Raw genomic sequence first — 15,563 nt, 5'->3', positions numbered from 1 at the left:
TCATTCGAACTCGACTGGTTACAAGTATTGGCACGCTGGTAAGTGGTAACATGTATTTCATTTAAAATTTTAAATTAATGTTTGAATTATATATTATCAAACACAATTTAAAAAAAAAAAAAAAGATCTTTGTGATTGTTGCATTCCACTATTTCTCAGTCCGCATGATATACTTACAATTCAAACATCATTTCTCACTCAATTCCAAAAGTATGTGAATAACGTACATTGTACAGACACAAGTTACATATACTGATAAATTGGGTGAATATAATATACTGATATACACATTAGCAATGAAATGAAACAGCACGGTGTGCTTGTCACCTCTGTTAAATTCATAGAATATTAAACCACTATTTTAAACTAAAATAAGGGGCTTCAAGGTTTAAACTTTTGTTGATCCCCTATAAAAGCAAAAGGGGCCAAATCTTTTAGCAATCTAAAGGGTTATCATCATGATAACAAAGATGACTACTTTAAGTCTATTTCCTTTTAACTACAACTAGAAAGAAAGGTAAGGGTACAGAACTTGGTGTTTCACATTTTACTTAGCAGCCCACTCTGGCAAACTAAAACATCTTGATCATCATCTAGTGGCCTCATAGGTCTTGGAAGTATTCTTGAGGAATTGATGGAGGGCAGTATATCTTGGCAACAAACTTGTACTGATACATAAAATGCAAATGTATTAGCATGATTCCGTTGCACAAAAAAGAAGAAGATACATAGTTAGCAGCACTTGTTCTGCATAAAGATATTAATCTAGAAGTGCAGAAGTCAAAATAATTTGGCGAGCGCAATGCATCAACCATGTATCAAGTACTAAGTTTTAGAATTTTAGAAGGATCCTTGACTAACAGAGTGTTGATTTAGAAATGAACAGAGAAGTTTAAGGCTCAAATCTTGTTATTGTCATTAAAATTTCTAAGGCTCAAGTCATGATTTAGAATTTAGTGACCTTACCCAGGAATCATAATAGTAAAGTAAGTCAAAAAGGATACAGAAAATATCCAAAATGTATGGAAATATCTTCAAACACAGAATTTGTATCAAGGACATGAAAATTTGCTCACTTTATGTTGGCTGTACTTTTCTCTGATTGCTGGCAAACTACAACTGAGGTTGTTGCGGCAAAGGATATGCAGTGCACTAACACATTCCAACAGATCTGAAGCCTTGTAGAGTGTGTAATGCAGCAAGGTTGAGTTCTGAATCCAAAAGTGTATATATTTAGATGCTGAAGATGACATGATTTTTCTGACTGCTTGATATATCAGAAATTAAACGAATGAGTTATTGGTACATACCCAAGGTCTCCTTGATGGGAAAAGTAGGTATCTGGCCAAGAAAGTTGCTGAAGCAGCAATTAGTGATGGGGCATAACGAAGCATGTGGTATTGTGGAAGAGTTAGCTCTGCCAAGTAGTTTGTCATACACTCTAATTGCATTGCTGGACCCTATAGAGACCACTATTATTTTCAACACAGAGATCGGATGTTGCAGAATTATTTTATGAACAAAACAGCAGAAACGGTGATGCTAATTTGATGTGACTAAATTTAAACATTCTTGACTAAAAAACAGAGTGGGATATTTCTCTATGAATTTGAGCACAAAACCAATCATCAACAAAATATAAAAACCTAAATACATTTTATTTTATGTGTTGCTGCATTCTTTAAAGTTTAAAAATTAACATCATAATTTGACAAAGAACAAGTTACAAGTTTCATAAGATACCTCAGTGACTGCTTGAGCAACACGAACAAACCGCCTACATGAAATAATAGTCTTACAATGTTAATAATACAAAAAAATATAGGATGTGAAGGTAGTTCAACTCTAGTAGTCTAATCATATTACCTTAAAAAGCATTTAGCCGTAGGGGCTGTCATTTCAAACTTCAGGAAATACAGAACAGTAGTTTCCATTTCCAAAACCTGCAGAAATAATGTTGCTTCAACTCTCTTCAACGTTCCAAAATACTATAATGCAAGTTCTTAAGCAACAGTAGATTAAAAAGCACCTCTTCCTTGAAGTATGTGTTATCAGTTATGTAACAGAACTCTTCAACTTGGGGAGCACAAATCTCCTCGTATTTGCTGCCAACATTAAAATCTTAGTTTAGGTATGAGTCTAGGAAGTAAGGAAGAACACATATATACAAACATCTTTATATGTAATAAGGAAAACTAAAATGTCCTTACGAGGCAATCATCATACAAGCAACACCAAGCAATTGTAACTTTTCTCTGTCCATCGAATTGCCAGAAAGGTACCGGTCTACATAGTTAACAGTCAGGTACAGCGTGTCAGGGACAAGCCTATATTCTTCAGCAACCTGAAAGTAGGCATATATGTGCTAAGTTGAAAGTATGCATTTATGTGCCAAGTACGTAGTGGAAAATCAATGTCTGAAAGTGTTGGTGCATCCTGGATTTTGTGGTATTGTAATTAAGTGAATACCTCCACTAGCCAGTCAACTAATATTGCACGCATGTTGGTATTTATGTCCTTCTGAACCTTCTCCATGAAGTCAGTGGAAGGCCTTTTCTTCACCTATAGTTAAAATATAAAAGCGACATATAAATTCAATTTCAGTATCTTCATCACAGCCAAATTAATCATCTTTGAAATTATTAATACTGTGAAAATGTTATCACTACTATGTAAATAAATATATAAACTGATACTCGAGAGCTCAGATAATCAGTTAGGTATATCATTTAGAAGTTAAAGTCTATGCGACCGCAATCCAAAATCAAAAATTGATTTTAGTGCATACTTAGAAGTTTAAACTGCTAAGTATGTTAGTGCATACTAGATATACTAATCCAAAATCGAAAGTTCGAGGAATTTTCCTAATGCCTTTTATTATTTAATCTGAAGATTAAGAAAGGACAGCCACAGAGATACTAAACTGCAATGCGAATGATATAATAAACCACTCTTTCACATAATCACATGTATAATTCGTAACCCGCAGGTCCGCAATGTTTAAAGCTGTGAAAATATCAGCAAGTGCACAATTCTCATTGAACTTGAAATATATAAAAATTCGGATGCTCTATCTGACTAGATAAACAAATAATGGTGACTGCTGCATTATTTCAAGTTTTCAACTATGTAACTTTGACACACAGAGAAGTAGGATTTCAATGAATGACAAAATTGCACAGAATATTTAAGAGCATGTATACTCAAAAAGTATAGCATTAAACCTCAGATGCCCTCAAGTGCTTGTATATATCACAGGCCATGGTTGCACATAACTGCGGGTCCATAGTATTTTCATCAACATCAACAATCTCATCACCTGTGTCCATTTCAGCAATTATATCTCTCTTGCATATGCTTCCTGTACGAATGCAGGAGAATAAGTCACTCAAACATTAAAATAATATAAAATATCTTTGAAAATAATGCACACTAGTCTAAAGTAGAAAAGTGTCGAATTAACCTGTTGTTTTCTCATCATCTGAAATAAAAAGTTTGCTACATGTCTTCCTTTCAATCGAATCGATAGCTGCAACATCAGTGTTGTCTATGTACTCAACATCTGGGCTCTTCAAGGAATCGCTACTAGACATGCTTCCATCCATGGCAACAGATAAGGCATCTGATTTAAACGAAGAGGTCTCCATGTTACAATTGGCATAAGGAGCTTTATTCCTAGAGAAAGTTCCATCAGAGCTTGTGAAAGTCTTCGAGTTCTTATTTAAAACGCCTGTACATGGTTTCACAAAGGTGGGTGCTGGCAGATTACTGGCTCTGTAGCCGACATTAGCATTCTTACTCAAAGTTCCCTAGCAATATTAACAACAAAAACCTCAAAATCCAGAAAATTTATTTGCAAATTACACAATATACACATATATTGATTCCTTATATCCTCCCCTATATTAATACTAGGCTCATACACAAAACATTACGCAGGAATACAATAAGAGAAAAGGTTTCAATATCCAAGAAACAAAAAATATCAAAATCATGAATGCAATTTGCACATAACTCGTCAAGATATTAAATCTTTTAACATTTACACACACACAACTTTTCGATAATTAGTATCAGAGTACCAACACATCGCACATAAGTAGTATGAGAGAGAGGGAGAGCGAGAGAGAGAGGGGGGAGGGGGGAGAGGGAGAGAGAGGGAGAGGGGGGAGAGGGAGAGAGAGGGAGAGGGGGGGGGGGGGGAGAGAGAGAGAGAGAGAGAGAGAGAGAGAGAGAGAGAGAGAGAGTAAAATGGCATACCACTTTGGAAGAAATTGTAGAATTGGCCAGAGACCCATGTCTCTGATTAGTGATATTAGCTAATGCAGGCCTTTTCTTAGGCACAATCCCAGAAGCCTTTCCAACATTCTCCGATTGCCTCTTCACCACCATCGATTTTCCCGACGAAATTCTTTTCTGGGTCGACATATTTCTTCAAATTCGACCCAAAACCCCCCAAATTACAACACCTCACTCTCAAGAACCCCCAAGAACTACAAAACCCTATTTCAAGAAAATGAATTGGGCTCACGCAAAATAGAAAACTAGGGTTTGGGTATTGCTAAAGAGACAATTTTATTAAATGGGTAATTCATGAAATTGTTTAAAGTATAGCAGAGAATGTGTGTTTGTGTGTGTATATAGAGATGGATATGTATAGATGTTGTATGTATAGATTTGAGGCGGGCAGAAGGTGAATTTGAACTAAGGTTAGATCCTGATCGTCGGATTAAAAGGCTTGTATTTTTGTCAGGAGCGGACATAATTTGTGGGCCATGGTTGGGATTTGAAATTTGTTTCAATTGGATTAAATTTAACTTAATTTATGTATAGTGGTAACAAAATTTATCCATATGGTAAATCCATATTGATGATTATAACAGTCAAATTGCAAATTTGAAAAGTGGCAATTATGAGTAAAATGGAAAGGAATTCTTTTTTTTTAAATTCATTATGATTCTCTTAACAAATTTCTACTTTTACGAGCAAAATGGAAAGGAATTCTTTTTTTAAAAAACCCAACAACTATATATACCTTAATAAGTTACTAGATAAAAAAAATCCAATCAATTTCTTACATTTTATCAAATAAAATCTGGCGTGACAATTATATTAACAGTGAATTTAAGATATATTTGTTTTGATGATTATAAATATAGTTCTTGTAATTCAATATAATCAATTTTCGTCATTTCTACTAAACAGTAAACCCCATCACTTGGGAATTGGGAACAGGGGTGTAAACGAGAGAGCTGCTGTTCGCGAGCTACTCAAACTTGACTCGTAAAATATTTTAATTTTATTATGTAATAATCGAGCCGAGCTTGAGTTATTTGAGTGTTTTATCGAATCGAGCTCGAACTTCAAATTATTCTCAGCTTGTAAAGTTCGTGAGCCTTATCGAGCCTCAACTATTTTTAAATATTTTTTATTATAACAATATTTTTAAAAAAATATTTAATATTTAATTTATATTTGATATATTTAATCGAATCAAACTCGAGCGGAACCGATCATATTTTGAGTTTTTGTCAATATTTGGTGACTCGATGCGAGTTTTCGAGCCGAATTTAAACCTACCGAACTTTGAACTTGAAATTAAAAGTTCGATCAAATTTGAACTCGAACTCGAATTCGAACCCAAACTTTTAATCGAGTTCGAACCGAGCCTGAAAATGTTCGGCTCGCTCAGCTTACGCCCGGGAACCAGGAAAAAAGAGTGTCATTCACCGATGACCGAACTTGATTGAAGGCGAGGCTCTTACATCATGAGCTAGGCCCTCTAATTTAGAATGAGGCTGATACATGGGACGATGGACAGCACATGACTTTCTTGGCTGATTGAGGATTATTCTTTAAATACTTAGGATTGTATTTAAGTAGGATTTTAGAAAAAAAAATCCTTTAAACTGAAATTTTATCAAAATTTGGGGACATTTAACTTAAATTTTGAATTATGCTGAAAAATCTATCTATCTACTTATATATATAATAGCGTTCATGTTAAGCCTCCCTCCTGAGCAAATAAATTACCTAACTCCGAACCTGAGCCTAACTCCAAACCTACCTCCTCCTCATTTATATAAAAAAAGATGTTTTTGACAAGAATTGAACCCGAGACCTCTCCATTCATGTGCACCGCTTAAACCACTTGAGCTACACAAGCAATCAACATGTCATTCAAAAGCCTTAAATACATACATTAAAACTGTGGTATTTATATTTTTTTCAATATCTTATTTATTTAAAATAAATTATTATTTCAGTTAAGTCTCATATATCGTGTACATGATAGATTAATATTAATAAACTAATTATTTACATAAATAAATTTAAAATTGAAAAAGAATCTAAATAATAGGGCTCGAATCATGATTCCACTTTCTAAAAATAGATATAATTCATATCCGAATAAAAATGAACAATTTTAAATCTAACTTAATAGTTTAAACGAGTACCAATACAATATTATAGTAATTTTAAGTATTGAATGTGAGAAATAAGCTCAAAAACTAAGATTTCAGTGAGCATCTCTGAAACAAAAAGTTGATGGGCTTTCAACATGGACTATGTCATATTAAATTTTTTTATTATAAAAGGTGATTTATAAAGAGATTGCAATATTTTGGAGGACACTAACTAAGGTAACTAAAAGAATATTCTTATTTAGAATAGTTTTTATTTTAAACTTATGAATTCAGAATTGGACGTGTAACTAAATCTATTTTAAAAAAATATAGATATAAGAATATTGTCAAGGACATCAAATTTGGTGTCAGAATATATATCTAAATGATGTAATTTTAATGATATATGAATTTGAAATATTATAACTTGTGATATAAAGTTTTTTTTTGATCAAACTTGTGATATAAAGTTGATTTTAGGGAAATTCTATATTGTTAATCAAAAGTCAATTAAATAATAATAAAAAGCGTTTACGAGACCTACTAAAAAGAATTGAGTTATAAATTTTACTTGATTTATTTTCAAAAAAAAATTACTTAGTTAAAATAAAATAACACAAAGAAATAAGCTATATATATTAAAGTCTTAAACCTATAATTTTTAATATGCCATCGATCAATATATAACATACCAGTTAAATAAAATGATTCAAACTGCAATTAAATTAATTAATCATTTACAAATCAATCTAAAAAAATATAATTAATTTTGAACCGGATAATCTGACGCGATACGGTGAAAACTAATATCTGATTAAACGGAACTAGAATAAGAATAGTTTTTTTTTCATAATCCAGAATATTAGATATTGAATATTTGAATTAATCTTTAACAAATGGACATGATATGCTACATTGCTCACCCCTAAGAAATACGAGTATCAAAATATTTAAAAATTTAAGTTTGCACAAAGCTAAAAAAATAAATACACAACTAATTGAGCTAATTATATCATGTCTTTGTGAACTTCATGGGGTGTGACTTATATCTACTCTGTTTTTGCTATTTCAGATTCCAGGAAATCATTGTTTGAGATCTAATTTATAAAAATTATATGAAAAATCATTAAAGGTCTTGATCATCAAGCTTAGAAAACTAATTATAAAAATTAAAATTTAACAACAAGCCGATATTATAACAGATTGTATCAAAGTAATAATCTTCTAATATTTTAAATTAACAATAAAAATCTAAGACATTAAAATACTTTACGCTGATATGAAAATTAAAAAGTTAAACCACATTAAAGGTGTCAGAACTGTTTTGAGCACAGTTATAAGTTTATTAGTTGAAATTATACTTTTATAATAAAATAAAGTATTGGTCTTTTTAGTTGTTACAATTTCTATTTATGCAAAATGTGTGCAGTATATGCTAAAAAAGACTGTGTTATGATCTGCCCCATCATGTGTCACTTAACTATGACGCCAAATCTACGCTCAAAAAAAGAATAAATAAATGTAAAACAATGCACGCCACACATCTTCTTGTAATGACGATTTAGGATATCGTAATTCAATATATCAAGAACAACTTTTCATCAAAATCATATTATGTTAGGTGAAATAATTTAATAATTTTTAACAATAAATTACAGATACTTTTAATGAGGAATAATATATTTAAAATCTGAAAATTTCAATATTTATGTCGAATGTAATTTTGAACTTAACTATGACGCCAAATCTACGCTAAAAAAAGAATAAATAAATGTAAAACAATGCACGCTACACATCTTCTTGTAACGACGATTTAGGATATCGTAATTCAATATATCAAGAACAAGTTTTCATCAAAATCATATTATGTTAGGTGAAATAATTTAATAATTTTCAACAATAAATTACAGATACTTTTAGTGAGGAATAATATATTTAAAATCTAAAAATTTCAGTATTTATGTCGAATGTAATTTTGAACATGTGGATAATATGATGATGACCTCTATATCCTCACGAATTTGAATATAGAAAAATCAATTCAGCTGTAGTTTTTGATGCATAAATTTTTGAAAACTATAGTATTTATTATTATTATTATTATTATTATTATTATTATTATTATTATTATTATTATTATTATTATTATTATTAGGTTTATTATTATTATTATTAGGTTGCAAATATAACATTTTCATATCTACTTATTTTGTCAAAAAATAAAAAATTCGTCAATATTATATAATTTTCATATTTGCTATTAGGTTGCTCGAAACAATACGACGACATGTCAATATTATTTAAAACACTACATAAACTAGAGGCCCGTGCCTCGCACGGGCTTTTATGCTAGTTTGATATTAAAATTTGAAATTCGATGATATTCAAGTTGAGATTATTTAAAACCGGGTATTTAAACGATGACGGATTTTTTTGGATTCCACGAAACGATAATTTTTTGTAGTATTGTTCAGTATATTCTAAGATAATTGAAATCTAATGAAAATCAATGAGATTTTGAAATATTGTACTTATTCTAAAAACCTTATTAAATATATGACATTTTATCAAAAATCCGCATGAAAATAAAATCAGATACGATACATTAAAATCCATAAACTATTAAATTCATTAAAATCACTATTAAATACACCCTCCATGAGGTCAATGAATAAGGATGGCCGCAGCTCGAAAAGAATTTGAAATAATTCGGCGTTAACTATTTATTTTCACCATTATGTTAAACGATTTTCAATACAAATATATAAAAATGAGTATTTGATATTTATTCGAGCGGATTATATATGAATATTGATATTCAAAATCGAACCGAATCGAATCTTAATAAAACTCTATATACTAATTCAAATATGGACCGAATTATCTAAATAAGTAATTATAAATTTGAGTCAAATTCGATCGCATTCATTTATATAATAGTCAACACAACCTTATTCCGGTTAAGTTTTATTTATTTTACTTTTTAGAAATGAGTTAATTGTCATCTGCAAAATAAAATAAATATATACTCTTTGGAAATAAATAGTTTATATCGGGAAATAAGGTATACTAAACACGTGTTAAATATTTAATATCAATTTTTTTTAATACAAATATATTTATTTTCATTAAAAAGTGGGGCAACATGCCCAATAATCAGTGCATCCTTTCATATATGAAATGCGCAAGTGATAGAACGCTGATACCTGGTCTAGTTTCGTAGAAGTTTAAAGCATAATGTTCCAGTTAATAATGTCTACACGAATTTAAAGTACAAAGTGTTCCGACTAATGAGTAATGGCCGCACCATCTTTACTAATTTCCATTGTACTTCATCCCTGAATCTCATTTATTACAAATTTGTTTCTATCACTGCGACATGTATTTCAAGTTGTACACAAATATAATTTCATAATATTCTATTAAATATTAAAATATTATTTTTTTCCGGAAAAATTAAAATAATTTACAAAAGTTATATTTCATAGAATTCATACGTTTCAAGTTTCCATCTCATAAGAATTATAAAATAAACAGCCTATCAGGATAGAGCAGACGGAATATTCCTTTTATGTGATATGATACGTAGATGAATTTTAACTTTTATATGTAGAGCCGAATTGAATTATTTTTGTCAGACCTGAAGCGAAAGATTGTATATTGCGTTTTCAGGAAAAAGGTCTCCCCTGCCCATTTTTAATTTACCCTATTTTCGTCCTTGTATTTAAGCATGCTTCATTTGTTATTAGTTATTACTATATGTTTCATGTATGTGAATTTTTACTGCATAAACATTATTTGTTGATATGGGTTTTTCAGAGTGAAAAAAAGAGTGAAAATTGACACACGAAACTTCTTAATCATTGTCATTACTTAACCTTGACTACGTATAAATAGTAAGATTAAGGAATAATCACTTGTCTCATGAAATGCGGTGTGGGAATATATTCACATATGTTACAGTAACTGGAAATTATAGTATCTTACAATATTATTTGATTATATTCCAAACGTACGGAGGAAGCTCATGTTCGAACAATATTCAGTAGTTTTGACATATTTATTACTAACAAAGTCAATAAAAGTTTATAACAAACTGAAAAATTAGACGAAATATGCTGTTCCCAGACTTACTGGGTCCAATATAATTGAGAAAGTATTAACAATGGACACAAAGCTCATATAAGTATGTACTACATTCTTTTGAGATACATATTTTTTAACTATATGTATCGTCCTACAGTTTAACTTGCTCAAGATTTTCTGTCATTATTGTGGGAGACTCTCCTCTTTAGTTAAGAAACAAGCATATTTAGCTGGTGTTTGGTAACACTTATTTTAAGTATATTATTGGGGTTCTTTTAATAATTTAAGTTGATTCTATTTTTTACGTGTAGTGTTTGACAAAAAAAGTAAGGAGTGTAAATCACAAATGCTAACTTTTTTGGAGATTTTTTAGTGATTTGCATTTTGGTATGAAATTTTTAAAATTTAATATCGTAACAAACTTTATTTTTTGACAAAATTTCTTTTATTTTAATAATTAGAATTTTTTTAATTTATAAATTTAAATTATCAAACACTTAATTGACTTATAATTAAAAATTATCCAAATACTTTTAATAACTTATAAGTCAAGTTCATTTATCACTTATAATTTCCTTCTTAACTTCAATTAAGTAAGAATAAATTATTTTTTTAAATTAAGCCAAACAACCACTTAGTATATCCGCTTTTATATGATTTCACGATGATGAGATGTACACAGCATTCTCCTCATTCGAGAAATTGTTTCAAGAAAACGTACACCTTGACTACATGTGTGTATATGTATATAAAAATGTATAGAATGTATTATTTAGTGTATAAGATCTCTGTCTCTTCTTTTGTTCACTGTGACGGTTACATATCGGGATAAGAAAATAATTGATCAAGAAATTTTATAATACAACAAATTACAGAATGGCTGGGATGATTTACACGAGAAGGAATCAAATAAATTAAAAAAAATGTGCGTGATGATTATTATCCAATATGATACCTCTATTCCAAATCGTTGTAAAATTTCAAAATTTTATACTCCAATTTGATTTGCACCAATCTCTCTTATCTGAAGCATTCAATCTTGCAATCCGTGAAAATTATGTTTCTAGATTTCTCCATAATTCGTTTACTCCACCGGATTTCATCATGTCAATCATCACCGTAGCTCTGATCCCGTTTTTCATTGCAACTTTGATTTTTACACGATTTGATTTTGGGGATTTTGACGAACAATTAAGTGGAAAGTTTCGGTTATTTGGACTATGGGGATTGTTTAGATAAATCTCATGTGAAGAATAATATCATAATCCAAGATATTATAATAATATTGTATCATACACTATATTATTTATTATGAATTAAGTCGAGGGTTTTCAAGAAAACAACATCTCTACTGGTTTATGGGTAGGGTAGGGAAGACGTTCATTTTAAGTTCCTCATACCGCATTCTAATCTAAGCAGTATATACTGAGTATGTGTAGTTTGATTTCATGTAAAAAATATGAATTATAATATGAATAAAAAAAATATATGACATGTATAGACACATAACTTGATTATATAATTTAAAAATGATCAAAATATATATGAGGCCATGATTCACTTCACACAAAATAAAAAAAACTCGTATATATATTGAGAAAAAGAGAAAAACACATATAGACAATTGTATGATAGTTAGATATGCTCGTCATTGTTAATATAGGTGGTTTGTTTGGGAACCAGTATTTCATTTGAAATTCTGAATTTCATCAGATAACTTGTTTGAGAATTTGAATTTTATTTAAAATCCACACATTCAAATGTTAGTATAAATTTGAGAATTTGAAATGACAACTCAAATCATGTCATTTGAATCCATCATCTGAAATGAAATGTATGTTCCCAAACGGCCCTAATGGAATTCATTTTGTTTAAAAAAAATCCATTGAAATACATATTCTGAAATTGGTACTTTCTAACTAGATTATATTTTAAAAATAAATTATTAAATTACACTTTATAAAAAACTAATAATATGTGGAGAACAATTAAAAAAAATGAAAAGAATATTTTGTATTTCATTTTCCATTCTCATTCCTGCCATGAATCCAAATGCCTTGTAAATTCTCCACTTTGAGTGTTGACCCCATTATGCATGCAATGGCCAGGGGACAGTGAGCCAGTGACAAATAGAAGTGCTAGCTGCTTTATTATGCATACAAAAGCTAGCTAGAGGGAGTTACTTGGCAATGACAAAAAAATATAAAAATCTTAAAAGGGTTTTTATTATGCCTCAATATAAATTCCTACCTATCCCCCTAGCTCAGTACCATTCCACACTCGAAGGTGACAAGGTCTTTCTATTCCTAGTAATGATTTCTGGAGAAATAACGGCAACTCAGCAAAGCAGCTTAGAGATCTCCATGTCACCTGCTCAAGGTGACTCCAAGTGTTTCGATGACGATGGCCGTCTCAAAAGAACAGGTGCCACTAATTACTTGTCAAGTTGCTAATGTATTTTCATTGCTGATTGTGTGTTGTATTGAGTGTGTTTCTCTACTTGTGTATTTGCAGGGACCTTTTGGACTGCAAGTGCTCATATGATAACTGCAGTAATTGGTTCCGGTGTTCTCTCTTTAGCTTGGGCCACTGCACAGCTTGGCTGGCTTGCTGCTCCCAGTTTTTTTCTCTCCTTCGCCCTTGTCACTTACTACACTTCTTGCTTGTTGGCCTCTTGTTACCGTTCCGGTGATCCTGTCACCGGAAGGAGAAACTATACTTACATGGATGCTGTCCAAACTTATCTTGGTATTTTCTATCTTTTTGTCTTGATCATAAGGGTTTTGTTAATGGTTTCGTTTTGTTTGTCTTATTTTCCTCAAATAAGTTACTTGTTTCTGACAAAAGTACATAAATATTCTTCTTCTTTTTTTATCAGGTGATTTCAAGGTTAAAATTTGTGGGGCAATTCAATACTTGAATCTCTTTGGGATGGCTATTGGATACACAATTGCAGCATCTATAAGCATGGCGTGAGTAGAAATTGACCATTTAAATTGAAAAAGTGCTTTTTTAATTCTATGGACTTATCGGGTGCTTGGAATAATTTATCAGACTAATGATTTTATTATATATATTCTGGTTGATGACAAGCAGGGCTGTAAGAAGGTCTAATTGTTTCCATGATAGTCATGCGAAGGATCCTTGCCATTTCTCCAACAATATTTATATGCTTGCATTTGGTGCCATCAATATATTCTTTTCACAAATCCCACATTTTCATCAGATCTCTTGGCTTTCGATTGTGGCTGCTGTTATGTCCTTCACCTACTCTTTAATAGGTCTTGCACTTGGTATTTCCAAAGTTGCAGAGACCGGAGAATTTAAAGGAAGCCTTACTGGGATTAGCATTGGTACGGTTACTCAAACACAAAAGATATGGAGGAGCTTCCAAGCACTCGGGGCTATAGCTTTCGCCTGCTCCTACTCTCTCGTCCTTATTGAAATTGAGGATACCATAAAATCCCCCCCTTCAGAATCCAAGATCATGAAGAAAGCTACAGGATTGAGTGTTTCTGTGACAACCGTTCTCTACATGATGATTGGATGCTTTGGATACGCAGCATTTGGAGACCTCGCCCCCAAAAACCTCCTCACTGGATTTGGATTTTACAATCCCTTCTGGCTTGTTAACATTGCCAACATAGCCATAGTAGTCCACCTTGTTGGTGCCTACCAAGTTTCATGTCAACCCTTATTTTCATACGTCGAAAAACATGCAGCAACAAAATTTCCCCAAAGCACCTTCATTAATAAAGAATACAACCTCAAGGCATACAAGCTCAATCTTTTCCGCTTGGTTTGGAGGATACTTTTTGTGATGAGTACCACAATCATACCTATGGTCATGCCATTCTTTGAAAACATTGCTGGCATTCTTGGAGCCATCGGGTTTTGGCCACTGACAGTTTACTTTCCGGTGGAGATGTATATAGTCCAAGCAAAGATACCAAAGTGGAGCAGCAGATGGATTAGTCTGCAGATGTTGAGTGTTGCTTGCCTAATCATCTCTATCGTGGCTGCAGTTGGTTCATTTGCAGGAGTCGTTACTGATCTCAAGGCTTATAAGCCATTCCAGACCAACAACTAGCTAGTACTACCATTCAGTGGCGGTGCCACATTAGGGCACCTGGGGCTCGTGCCCCTCCAACTTTCAAAAAAACAACTATATTTTTGTGGGTCCCACATGTATTATTAACAGGTGCCCCCAGCTGAACTATGTGATTAGGGTTATGGTGTCCCTTTATACATTTGATCCTGGCTCCGCCAATGCTACCATTGGCCAAATCCTTATTCATTAAGGAGCATTGCCATGATCAAGCTGTACTAACTTTCAGTATATTTAACTAAGCATATACATTTGTAATTACTTTCAATCGATTTAGACAAATCGATACCAACATTCTTTAAAGAATCTGGCAACATATGTATATATACCCTTTAAGGATCAAGCCTATATGTGTGACAAAACAAATTATATATTCTTCTTATGTAGAAGCTAGCAAGCTACAGATGTGTTGATTTAGAATAAGTAGTACTTAGTGGTGGGACTTGATAAAGGTACTTCATGCTTGACTATATGCTTGAAGAAAGGTACACAAACATACACACTACACAGTATGCAGTATGCACAAGCAAAAGAAGCAAAGCATGCAAACTTTCATTTTCAAGCTTTTTACATCTTTCGCCCCCACTGCAACAAATTACATTAAATCAGGATTTTTAAGATGGAAACTTGGCGTGCTCAAGTAATCCTTGCCCTAAAATCTCTGTAAGTCACTAAATATTACTCCCTCCATCCCCGTCCATTTTAAGTGTCGTGTTTTGACTTTCATCGGTCAAATTGACCCCAAGCATAACGAACAAATTCATTATTATTATTATAAAAAATTAAAAATTATATTATATAGTATATTGTATGTCCTTTATAATGACATAATTTTTTTTACTTTTAAAAATTATATTATATGTGTATATCTTAGTCAAAATTTGGTCTTGACCATTCAAAAGTCAAAAGTACACTTAAATTGGGATGGAGGGAGTATTAGTCCATCAAAATTATTAATTAGT

General features: G+C 31.6%; 2 protein-coding genes across 3 annotated transcripts; one reads left to right on the top strand and one right to left on the bottom strand.

The window, feature by feature from the left end:
• Positions 1-250: 250 nt before the first annotated feature.
• On the bottom strand, positions 251-4,634 carry LOC108223342 (cyclin-A1-1). Of its 2 annotated transcripts, XM_064085690.1 has the most exons (12): positions 4,261-4,581; positions 3,722-3,809; positions 3,464-3,667; positions 3,225-3,361; positions 2,470-2,562; positions 2,211-2,344; positions 2,030-2,105; positions 1,867-1,943; positions 1,744-1,777; positions 1,311-1,460; positions 1,077-1,211; positions 459-668 (listed from the first exon to the last, which is right to left on the bottom strand). In XM_064085690.1, exons 1-12 carry the CDS (start codon positions 4,426-4,428, stop codon positions 603-605), a joined length of 1,362 nt encoding a protein of 453 aa, XP_063941760.1. In that variant the 5' UTR covers positions 4,429-4,581; the 3' UTR covers positions 459-602. The 2 variants fall into 2 exon arrangements, with proteins under 2 accessions (XP_063941759.1, XP_063941760.1); XM_064085689.1 differs by having other exon boundaries at positions 251-668; positions 3,464-3,809; positions 4,261-4,634.
• An 8,177-nt stretch (positions 4,635-12,811) lies between these two features.
• Positions 12,812-14,923, top strand: LOC108223335 (amino acid permease 2). The gene is made up of 4 exons (XM_017397531.2): positions 12,812-12,917; positions 13,008-13,241; positions 13,372-13,465; positions 13,590-14,923. Exons 1-4 carry the CDS (start codon positions 12,857-12,859, stop codon positions 14,581-14,583), a joined length of 1,383 nt encoding a protein of 460 aa, XP_017253020.2. The 5' UTR covers positions 12,812-12,856; the 3' UTR covers positions 14,584-14,923.
• Positions 14,924-15,563: the final 640 nt, after the last annotated feature.

This window comes from Daucus carota, chromosome 1 (assembly GCF_001625215.2).
Source record: "Daucus carota subsp. sativus chromosome 1, DH1 v3.0, whole genome shotgun sequence".
Classification (NCBI taxonomy): Eukaryota; Viridiplantae; Streptophyta; class Magnoliopsida; order Apiales; family Apiaceae; genus Daucus; species Daucus carota.
Note: the sequence above shows the minus strand (reverse complement) of the source record. Positions and strands in the feature narration are given on the sequence as shown.

What these genes read in the sequence shown, in the direction of transcription:
- LOC108223335 (XM_017397531.2), top strand. Translation starts at nt 12,857, where the DNA reads ATGTCACCTGCTCAAGGTGACTCCAAGTGTTTCGATGACGATGGCCGT. An exon ending in TGCTGTCCAAACTTATCTTG is followed by an intron (nt 13,242 to 13,371) that starts GTATTTTCTATC and finishes TTTTTTTATCAG; the next exon opens with GTGATTTCAAGGTTAAAATT. An exon ending in GCAGCATCTATAAGCATGGC is followed by an intron (nt 13,466 to 13,589) that starts GTGAGTAGAAAT and finishes GATGACAAGCAG; the next exon opens with GGCTGTAAGAAGGTCTAATT.
- LOC108223342 (XM_064085689.1), bottom strand. Translation starts at nt 4,428, where the DNA reads ATGTCGACCCAGAAAAGAATTTCGTCGGGAAAATCGATGGTGGTGAAG. An exon ending in CTACAATTTCTTCCAAAGTG is followed by an intron (nt 3,810 to 4,260) that starts GTATGCCATTTT and finishes TAATATTGCTAG; the next exon opens with GGAACTTTGAGTAAGAATGC. An exon ending in TAGTTGACTGGCTAGTGGAG is followed by an intron (nt 2,345 to 2,469) that starts GTATTCACTTAA and finishes GCCTACTTTCAG; the next exon opens with GTTGCTGAAGAATATAGGCT.